Source organism: Rattus rattus, chromosome 6 (genome assembly GCF_011064425.1).
Source record: "Rattus rattus isolate New Zealand chromosome 6, Rrattus_CSIRO_v1, whole genome shotgun sequence".
In the NCBI taxonomy this organism is placed as follows: Eukaryota; Metazoa; Chordata; class Mammalia; order Rodentia; family Muridae; genus Rattus; species Rattus rattus.
In genome coordinates, this window is record NC_046159.1 from 133,686,557 (window position 1) to 133,697,900 (window position 11,344).

At 45.8% G+C, this 11,344-nt stretch overlaps 1 protein-coding gene across 1 annotated transcript; it reads right to left on the reverse strand.

Annotated features, from left to right (window-relative positions):
- Positions 1-6,456: 6,456 nt before the first annotated feature.
- LOC116904101 (neurabin-1) lies at positions 6,457-10,597 on the reverse strand. The gene is made up of 3 exons (XM_032906969.1): positions 10,538-10,597; positions 6,708-8,372; positions 6,457-6,506 (listed from the first exon to the last, which is right to left on the reverse strand). Exon 2 carries the CDS (start codon positions 8,150-8,152, stop codon positions 6,725-6,727), a length of 1,428 nt encoding a protein of 475 aa, XP_032762860.1. The 5' UTR covers positions 8,153-8,372; positions 10,538-10,597; the 3' UTR covers positions 6,457-6,506; positions 6,708-6,724.
- Between the last annotated feature and the right edge of the window lie 747 nt (positions 10,598-11,344).

Below are 11,344 nucleotides of genomic sequence, written 5' to 3' on the forward strand. Positions count from 1 at the left end.
CGCACTGTCCCGAGCATGCGCGCCACTCCAGCCACCGCGTGTCATATAGCTTCCTCCAGCCTCCTCGCATTCTGCTCTTTCCTAGGTCTTGAATCTGTGTCTGGTGAGACGTCATTAAAAGGTAGCATTTGTCTTCATGTCTTAGCTGTCAGACATCCCTGCAGCCTGTCACTGTCTCTTAAGAAACCATAGCCATGTTCACTGTATCACCTACACTCTCCTAAGAAGGGCACTCCCGACTCTCAGTTTTTTTGCTGGGTGATGGAAACATTCTAGAATTAGAAACTAGTGATGGTTACACAAGCCAGCAAAAATGAACAGTATACTAGAAGTTGTGAGCCTTGGGGCTGTTTATTTCAACACAGCATTGCAGCTCGACATTGAATATACAAAAACAAGTGCATAGATACCTGGCGTGCCCTGATTCTCCTTTCACCCTCCAAACAATAAACTCCCCATAAGGATGATATTCAAGCAGAAGCTTAAAAATCATCTTTCAGCAACATGCTGCTGACGGCTTCCTTCAGTGACGAGGATATCACATTAGATTGCTTTCAGGACTGTCAGCTCTTGAGTTTCTGTGTCCACAACATGAAGAGATTAATGCTGGGGAAAAACGTAAGAACTGACCAGGAAGAAAACTAAAGCAGAATAAAGGCAGCAAATTGTTTTTGGAGGCCTGTTTGCTTGCTCAAGACTTAATTGGCTTTCTGAACAAATCCCTAAGCTACTGTTTTGTCTGTAGCAATGAAGATGTTAGAAAAATATCAAAGGCAAAGAAAAATTAAATCAAATGATTTCATATGTGCAGGTAGTTGGGTTAATGAGGTAAGCTATGTATGAACATTAACAGTTCCACCCCCCAAAAAAGCAAAACCTGCCATCTTTGAAAGCTCATGAACCAGCAACTTGTTCTAATAAGGAAGTTTGGAGCAAGGACAAGATAGTTAGGCTGAGCAAAATCTTCAAAATTTGCTATGAAATGCAAGGAAATATCAAACATGATTTGCTTCAGGAAAAAAAAATCTCTTTATAAACAAACGATAATTGTTCAGTGGTCAAGAACCAAGCATATATACAGTATATAGCCTTGAATTTTAGGCAAGGGACTGATTTTACATACATTATTTGGTTCTGCAGAATATATTTAATTAGTTGACATTTTTCATTTGCTTCATTATGAGCCATAGGTGACAAAACATCAAAGTGTAAGAGGAATCCAATTTCAATATTATGCCTTCAAAGTAATCCAAATAAAAACAAGACAATTAAGATGACAATGCTTATATTTCCCCCTAGAAGCTTATTGATTTAGATGCCCCTGAAGAATGAAAGGAATGGAATTTCTCAGTCAACCAAAACCTTCCTTCTCCTTCTGTCTCTTTATAATGAAAGCCACAGGAGGGTCTAGGCTGTGGTGTTTTAATGACCCAAACTCCTTCTGAATGCAAAGACCATAATCCACTTTGGCATTCTGAAATAGTGCCTTGTGTAACTGCAACTTGTTCTTATAGGAATCCTATTGCACACAACCTACTTAAGCAGCCCCACCCAGGGAGCAGATTGTTGAACATCTTATAGCCAGCTTCTCCGGGGAGCCAAGCACCGTGCTTCATACTGAAATCCAAAGAGAGGTCTGGAGAGCAGCACTGACACAATTTAGGACCTTGCGAGAAAAGCAGAACCTCCCTGGTGGGATGGCACATACCTGTAACCTTAGCACTCAAACGACTGAGGCAGGAAGACTGCCAAGAGTTCAAGACCACACTGGGCCACAAAACATGTTTCATGCCAATCAGAGAGGGCTACTTAGGGAGGCTTTATCCCAAGGATAAAAGAGGAAAAACAAAGAAAATATAGACTCTTAGATTCCAGTCCTGCTCTACTGTTGAATAAGAAACTATTAAATTCTATTACAGAAGTAAAGAAAACATATGGGCCTGATGATTTAGTTCAGTGGTAGAGTTGTTAACTAGAATGCCTAAGACTCCAGATTCAATACCCAGCGCTGCCCAGCCGGGAAAATGAAAGAAAACAAGTGTGGTGGATGAATGTCCTCGGGAGGGACATCAGTGTGGGAAGCAGCTTATGAGGAAGAACCACCGCAGGTTTGGGTAAGTACACATAACGAAAATGCAAACTGGTCGAGCAGAGGCCAAGTTCAGTTTCGAAACTATACTTAAAATAGGTGAGTTAGTAATCACCTGATATTATAAAAACAGAATACACAGAAAATACGACAGAAATAAGGAGGCTGGAGGAACTAACACTTGAAGTCCTCACTATCATCTCTGGACTGACAGCTGTGTCGCCTCCCTATAAAGTTAGCCTCTTCCAACACTCCAAATGGCCTTTTTCTGGAACTGCAGGGGATCGTCCTGAGGAAAGCAAAAAAAAAAATCTGTGGTTCTCAGCAGAGAAACTCACGATGTCCAGTGTGCTTGTTACCGACCAGCACAGACCACCATCCCAGTATCAGCTCTGGTCCTCAGGGACACACAATCAATAGAAGACGACTGGTGTGAGAGAGACAGACAAGGCCAGCTGAGGCTACTCAAGACTGAGGAGGGGGAGAGGAAGGGAAAGGGAAGGGAGGGAAATGGGGGAAGACAGATGAGCTTCAAGTACTCTACCTCTGAGCTAAGTGCCCAGCCCTCTGCGTCTCTCTTGAACCTAGACCTGCATTTTAAACGGAGTTGAGAAACTGCAGATTCGATCATTGTAGCCTGGCTGCATCCCCTCCGCAATGGCTTGCCCGGCACCGAGCTCAGGATCGAATGACTGCATCAAGGTAGTTTCTCAGGGAACACCTACAGAAACAGAATCTGTATTTTAACAAGATCTCCAAGTGATACATATGCATATTACAGCTTAAGAAGCACATTTGAAACTTAAAGCCTCCACAGATACAAAAAGTTGGATCCCAGAACTCTGAAGGAAAAAAAAAGCAGTATGTGCCCAGGACAGTGGCTCTGAGCCCCAGAAGGCAGAGAGTACAAAGAACTATCTTCCAGGCTTCCAAGGCCCCTCTGAACAGTGAAAGAAGGACCGCTATCCTTGCCCCTTCTTCTCTGGATACCAGGTCTCCAAAGTGCAGCACAGTTTGAGGAACACTGGAAGCAGGCAGCACAGCACACCAGAACATTGATTCTGCTACCTCATACTTGCTGGGAGAGAAGAGAATCTTTTTCAGATGACGCCATTTCGAGAATACGAACCTAAAGAACACAAGGCTGCTAGTAACAGAAAGGGTTATTTATGAGTTCCTTAATGAGACTGTAGTGACCCAGGGAAGGTCACCAAACAGCAGATGAGACTGAAAAGCCTTGTTAATGGAAGAACCCACCTCCCACCCGCCCCCTTACTGTGACCGAGCCTCCCTTACCAGGAAAACATGGGTTTTATTCATAGTCTTTCTGACACATTCTAGAGGCAGTTTTAAAGTGATAGAAAAATGAGTGACAAAGGCTATTCTCGTTGGCCTTGATTGACGTTTACTTTAATTAAGTTTGTTGCTTTTAAAATGTTTCTGAAAATTAAAACATCATTCTATACCTTGAATTAATATTGGTCATAACATTCTCTCAAAGTTTGTGCTTCCTATTAATAATCTTATTTTGATAGTCCACGGCCTTATTAAATATATCAACCTATACAATTAGAAACAACTGTGCCTGTAAAAAGACGGGAATTCCACTCACTGCTGGCGGCAATGAAATCTTATCTTTTGGAGGAGGGGAGAACACTGAAAGTTTCTTACAATGTGTCCCACTATGGCCCTGAAGTTTCAATCCTCCTGCTCCAACCTTTCAAATCCTTAGAACACAGGCATGTGTCACCATGTTGCAGTGAAGCTGACCAATGTCAAATAACTAATAAATGGAAGGAATGTGTTGCAGGAAAGGTTAACGATGATTTTTGTTTGTTTGCTTTTCTGGGTCCAAATTTAAGACATCCTAAGGTCTTGAGCATTTACTGAGAATCTCTGTAAGAGAATGAACCTAGACTTTAGAAACAGTACGACACCACAAAGCTCATGCAGGCGACTAATGAACTATTTTACCTAGATTAGAAGAAAAGGGATTACCAAGAATATAAAAGTTGCAAATATTATTTCTGTAGAGAGCATGGTTTCTATTGCTGCATGAAGAGGGGTTGTTTAAACAGCAAAGAAACTTGATCTTAACTTTCCCCTGCCTACAGAAAGCTTTACAAAGACAAGTAAACATAGCGTGAATGGGTGAACACACTCTTCCAAATGACCCATGGGATCCCTGCCACTGCACATCAAGTACAGCCCAGAACTCAAAAGCACAAGACATTCAGGCACAGTTCTGCTACACTGTTTAACCTGAATTTATTTTACATAAAATGTATCCAAGAACTGACTACAAGGTCAGAGCAGAGCTGCTCTCACAGACAGGAGTATCTTCTGCAGCTAGCAGCGTGACTAACACACATGATGAGCCTACAAAAGCACTGGCTGAATGTTGTTTTCAAGTTACCACCTTTTGAGGAAAAGAAATATTTTAGATGGGGAATGAAGCCATCTGCGCCATCAGTAGAAAGCTGCTTGCAAATGTCCAAGTGTATCCACTTTCCTGTTAAACAAGGGAAGCCACAAAAAAGAGTAATTGTCCCATTCATTACAAAGGAGATAAGACTGACATTCGGTTTGCAAACTTAATTCACTCCAACTAGTTAACAGGCCAGTGAAAGGCCAAAGCTCTCTGTTACCCAGATCTTCCCATGACCCAGGTTCTTTATGAAATGGCCTAAATGGACACATTCTCTTTCTATATGAAACCAGGAGTGAATGAAAGAAGCAACGCACTTATTATTATAAGCAAAAGAAACAAGAAAGTCTGAATTTCACAGTTTCATACCCAAAGAGCTGGCTTGCTCACATACGAAGACAACTTCAATGACAAGTCCTTTACACTCCATCACTCAAACCACTGCACAGTTATGTTCTGTGCATCATAGGACCGGAATACGAGGCTCACAGGCTAACTAACAGTCTAGGTGATAATGTTCATAATCTGCTATTCCCCCGCTTTAAGCAGTCAGTGGCCGGGTTTAACAAACTCCCTGAGGAGTTATTTCAGTTACGTATCTCTTGTTCAGTTTAAAAGTTTAATCTTACTGATTTCTTCCTAAGGAGAAGAAAGATGATGTTCAAAGGACAGTTAAATAGTAAGATCTGGGGGCTCACTGTACAGGATTAAGGAAAGGATACCTTTGAAGTTGGTACCTAAAAGTGAGAATAACCCCCAAAATCGGGCAAGCAGAGAGAATTAATACAAGAAGCCATTAAAACATCCAAGGACAGAGCTTACTTTCAAACTAAATTCATATCTCTGGTTCATTTTAACATCCAAGGACACAGATTACTCTCAAACTAAATTCACATCCCTGGTTCATTTTAAACATAGACGAACTGCATGTGGTCATTCTGACCCAAAGCACACACCATACACTGATAACTCTGCCTTACTAACATCTACACAGAACTTCACAGGATATTACTTTATTTCAAAACATTACTGCTCAGTCACAGTAGTGCCAGGCATTTCTATGGGGATTTCCACGTAAGTTCTCTATCTCACAGCTTCATGTGCAAGTCCATGGGTCAGAAAGAACAAGAGTCAGTGACTTTAGGTTTTGAGGAGCAAAGTGACGAAGATAAGCTATCAAATTCCAAATCTATTATCCGTCCATCTTTCGTGCTGGAAAGTATCATCAAACTACGTATTTGCACCCTAACTCCCTGCACTCCACACACACAGGATGCCAGCGTCTAAGGACTACGCTGGTGGGCAAGTCACTCTGAGAAAGCACTCGAGGGGATTCTGATACTCAACCCACTGCCCCCAGCCCTCATGGGGACACTGAGAGGGTTCCGCTGCTAAGAGGCTTTCTGCTCCTCTCCTCTCTCGAATGTTAGTTATGTTAAGTCATCACAGTAAAGCATGTGAATTCCACTGATTTATCTGATATACATAAGAGGAAAAATAATGCCACGCAGAGCAGGTCAGCGACACTCCCCTCCTCAAAATCTCACCAGAAAGCTACGTAACACATTCTGAAATTGAAGTTGTATGTTGTCACAGCTTTGCAGACCAAGTATTTAAGTCAGCTGACAGACTTTCATAAAGCAAATGTTCACACCAAGTAGAAATGCAAAAAAAAAAAAAAAAAAAAAAAGAGTTCAGCAACATGGTCCACTTACACAGGAAGTAAAGGAATGACTCAAGACATTTAGCAAGTAAATCAAACTTCAAGGCTAGCAATAGGTCACTCAGTGTTCCTTATTCCCTGTGTCTTACAACATAGTCAGAATGTGATTATTACAGGTAATCTTAAAGAACCCCTTGTAAAAGCAGTTGCATTTCAAAAACTCCTGTTTGTTTGGGGTGTGTGTGTGTGTGGTGTGTGTGTGTGTGTGTGTGTGTGTGTGTGTGTGTGTGTGTGTGTACACGTATCTGTCCTGCTGTTCAGACCTCACCCCACGGGGACACAGCTCACAAACTTCTTCACCTTGCTGACACCTCACTGGTGGTCTGTGCCCACTGGACATCACGTTAACAAATCAGACTGACACCCCTCCAACTCCACACTCCTAAAGTCACCCAAAACAAGTACACACCAACAACCAACAACCTCTTACAAAACCCGGTAGCTGTCAAATCAATCTCCCCAGGCTCCGATGCTGAAAGGAAACTTAAGGAACAATCTGAAAAGGCATACTTACCTTAATCGGAGCACAACTAAACTTAATTTTCCTATTTGCTGGGATTTCTTCCTCTTCCGGCAAGCCAACAATTTCCGAGTACTCCATGTCGGGCTGATAGTAATTGTTCTCATCGCTGTCGTCCCCCTCATCCTGCTCTGTGCCCGTCTCTCCCCAGTCCGAGTTATACCTGGATCTCACCCGATACACGTTATAGTCACTATGCATGTATACATGGGAGCCCTCAAAACTGTTCGAGTCTTCAGGTACTTCTTTCCCACAGCTGGAAGCAGACGCGTCGGGGGAGGTTAGGTCACCACCACCTGTCAGGTCTCTCCTCTGTGGCTGCTCTGCCTCACCCCCGACCACATTAGCTTCAGCATCTTCTAATAGCTCCTTCGGTCGGGAGAGGGTATTAGACTTGGGCATTGCCTGGCTTTCAGCAGAAGGTTCTCCAGGACTGTCTTTATCAGTGCTGTCCGGAGTGTCTGGTTGAGCTGTGACGTCCTCAGCTTCCGTGCTCAGCTGTCTCTCTTCACTAGGCAATGAAGCTAAAGAGGTACCTTTCTGAGCCACTTCCGGTACTGGCACAGCCTCACTCTTCTCAGGCTCTTCTGTGTCGGTAGCTTGTTTGTTTGAAGAAGGCCTTGAATTAGAATCCTTGAGACGGCCAAAGGTATCCAGATTGGTCACGGTGACAGATGGTAAGTTCAGGGGGTAATGCCCAGTCACCGAGTAGTTGCTGTTCTCAGCCTTCCCAGGAGTGATGGCACCTGGAGACTCACTGTTCTCAAACACGGCACTCAGTTGGCTCACAGTTGGAGAGACAGCCTCTGTCCGAGGGCTCAGGCTGTCCAAGGAATCGCTGCTGCCTCTATTGGACTTGGAGCCACCCCACTCATCCTGTGGCTCGGCCTCTCCCGCTTTCTCTTTCTTTGGGGAATGGCGATTATTCTGCCCTGACTCATGCCCACTTCTCTCAAACATCTTTCGAGTCTCTGTGAACTTAGCATAGGAAGGGCCATCGTGCATTGTGTCAAACCTGCTAATCCGTTCAGAGACAGAGGACTCCAGTTTAACCACTGAGCCGTCCGTTTTCTCCACAAATTCTTTGGGCTTCATCCTCTTCTGAGGGGATGAGGGCCTACCTTTCCCCCTCGTTTTGGCAATGATAGCAGCATTCTCGTTGGGTTCCATACCCATCTGCATGAACAGGTTCTTAATTCTGTTGACATTGGAGCCATACTTCCTACCCCTGCTCTGCTGGGAGCCCTCGCCTTCTTTCGTTTTCTGTTCCCCATCAGGCTTGGGTTTGTCAAAAGTACTTTTCAGTGCCTGGAACTCAGTTCTGTATGCATTCCTGTGAGGAGAGGCACTTCTGAGAGTGGTTCGTTCACCTGAAGATTCAGCTTTCAACATTTTTACTTCAAGGGTGAAAAGCCAATGCTCATAATGATCACGGGGAAAAACAACAACAAACCAAAAAGACCTCTCTTCCTGATCCCCAGTATTTGACCAGGTAAAGGGCCTCTCAAAGGGCACTACTGTCCACTGATGGTTCCAACGGGTGTATTAGAAATTTACTCACAGTCAAGAGTTACACAAAATAGTTCTTTTCAAAGCAAGACTAGAGGTTCATCTGTAATAGAAAAGAACGAGTTTCTGAATCCATGTGTTTACCTGTATCTCTATTCAGTCAACTAATCAACACGGAACACTTGGTTTTCCAAGTGGTTTAGCCACACATCAAATAAATTACCTCGAAATGGGCCCTTAAAGTTAAGAAGCGGAAGGGTTATTCCGATTGGTCTTTGGTAACAGAAATGTTTCAAACAAAACTTGCAGATGCTTACAATACACCCCCCTACACACACAAACACACACACACACACACACACACACACACACACACACACACACACACACACACCAGTAATGCTTTAGACCAAGTTTGGGATATTTCTATGAATGAATTATGAAAAGAACTTGACAACTCATTTACTCCTTAAAAAAAAAAAATAAAAATGGCCGCTTGATTTGGGAATTTTCCATAACCGTGCAAAACAGGGAAAAGTTTAGAGTCTATGTTTTCAAACTCCAAAATAGGGCTACAGAGGCTTCTTTGATGGTTCTGAGCCAATATTCTCATGTACAGCATGCTCAAAGTATCAATTTCAGTGCAATTTCAGGACAAAACGGACAGAAGTTCTGGAAGGTCAATTAAGTTTTGCTCTAAGTTTTTCTATGCATGGTTTGGAAGTTTCCTAGCCAAGAGGTTATTATTAGTTAGGGAGTGGAGTCTCGTGGGAATAGACGCATGAGAATGTAACCAGAAATCAGGTATACCATGACACTTCCTTCCACAGCCCTGATTTGTCTACTCCTTCTGGCCCCTAACTTACAAGATGGAAGAAAAAAAAAAAGGGAAAGAAAGAAAGAAAGCAAATGCATGCTTGCTGTCTGTCCTCCAGCCCACAACTGGATTTTCTATCAATATGCCAGCAGTCCAACACTTCAGGCACTCAATGCAGTTCTAAATATTTTTCATTCAGGTTTGTTTTGTTTTGTTTTAATATCAGACGGAACCACATCACTCTCACGCACCATCAGCTGAGGAAGCCTATCTTTCACTTAAATCAGCTCCAAAACTCAGCTTGCTGGCCCAGCATGCATGCATGGCCCATTCAGGCAAACAAAACAAGAGAGGAGTATGGTGCCTATGGTTTTGGGTTTGGTTTTATTCTTTTTCTTTATTTTTTCTTTCTTTCTTTCTTTATTATTATTATTATGATTTTTTTTTTTTTTTGGAAAGCGTTGACAATGTCCTTTTACCCATAAACACCCTCCCCTCTCCCCTAGCTGCACACCCCGCTCCCTCCCTCCGCCAATTCAAGCCCGAGGGGGCGGAGGCGGGGGCGAAGGGGCCGCCGGGGATTCAAAACCTGCCCTCACAAAAGACAAACATAAATAACACCAACTTGAGAGGCAGCCGATTCCCCAGCCTGGTTCGGGACGCAATACCTCGGCCCCGGGGCAGGGCCGGGAGAGCAGGTGACGCCAAGCGCTACGGTAGGAGGTCGCAGTCTAGCTTTGTGCCAAGAAGCACCTGAAGTCCTAACACATTGGCTGCGGCTCCCGGCCGCTGCCAGGCGGATCCCTGTGTGTGGCACCGGGAGGAGACAAGCTCGCCGGCCCCATTAAGCAGAAGGAGCAAATGCTAGGGTGATGACCACAAATGCCTCTTTTTTTTTTCACCCCGTGTGCCGGGAAACAATAGATCCCGCGAATAATGCCTCGGCTCCTCACCCCAGCGCTCCCGACCGCAGTCCACCCCCACCCGCCCGCGGGTCCGCCTTGTGCACGCCGCCGCGTCCCGCGCTCCCGCCGCCCCGCCACCCGCACGCCGCCCCTTACCGAACGGCCCAAGGGGAAGGTCAGTTCCTCCACGCTCCCCCGCCCCCGTGACCGTGAGGGTTTGGCGCAGCCGTGTGCCCCTCCGCCCGCTCGTCACGGCGCGGCGCGCGCGGCGGCCGCCTGCACTCGCGCCTCGGCCCCCCACGCGCGTCTTGCCCGCGCGGGGCGGCCCCGGGACGCGCGCTGCGCTCCCTCCCCCCATCCAACCCCAGCCATGGCGGCCCGGCCTGGGGACCCGAAGCGCGAACACCCTCGCCTGCGGCCTGGGGTTGGGACGCCGCTCGGCCCACGTGCGGGGCCCCCACGCTGGGCCCTGAGGCCCGCGAGGCCCGGTGGACTAGGGGACAGGCCGTGGGGATGAGGAAGGCCCCGGGGTAACAGGTGCCTCACCTCGGCTGATGGGATTAACTCTAGGGCCGCAGAGAGAGGGAGCCCAGCAGCGAAATCCCAGGAGAGGGAGAGAGGGAGCCTCTGGCGGCCAACGAAGGGCGAAAAGCACCGGCCCGAGGCGAGGCCGCCCCACCCCCAAGACCGTGGGCGAGGGGGCTCTGGCACTTGGGGCAAGGCCTGTGCTTCTGGGGCCTGGCAAGTGTGGGTTCCAGGGCAGGGTTTGGACTCCCAGATGCTGTGGACTCCACAAAGTCTATAGTTAACCTGGTGACCCCAAGCATTCAAGGCCTCACAATGGCCTGGTCTGGCCTAGAAGGCCAAGACCTAGGCCCTATTCTAGTGTGGTGTCCACTGGGATGACCTAGCTGGCCCTCAAGACCACACTGCTAGAAGGAAAGGGATGAAGAGGACTTTGGACTTTCTTCTTGTATATCTTTTCAATTCACACTCCCTGCTTTTGCCCCTTTCTAAACTCAGTACACCCTCTCCTTCCACATATGTGAAGGGTTACCTACTTTTCTCCTACATACAAAATGGACTGTGATGGTCAACATAGATCATTAATGCCTCCAAAAGCCCTGTGGGGACAGAGATATGATATTTGAAGAGACAAAATTGTGGTTTTGCCACACGTGTGAGATGCATACATAATCCCAACAACACCGAGGACAGGAGAATTGAGTTCCTAGACACTCTATAATGCAGTCATTGTCTGGAGATACAAAAAACAAGCAGCCGTGGTGGCTCATGACTTTAAAGCCAACAGAGAGGCAGAGGCAGATAATCTCAGAGTTTGAAACCACCCTG

Excerpts from the sequence above, each read along its gene's own strand:
- LOC116904101 (XM_032906969.1), bottom strand. The coding sequence starts at position 8,152 with ATGTTGAAAGCTGAATCTTCAGGTGAACGAACCACTCTCAGAAGTGCC.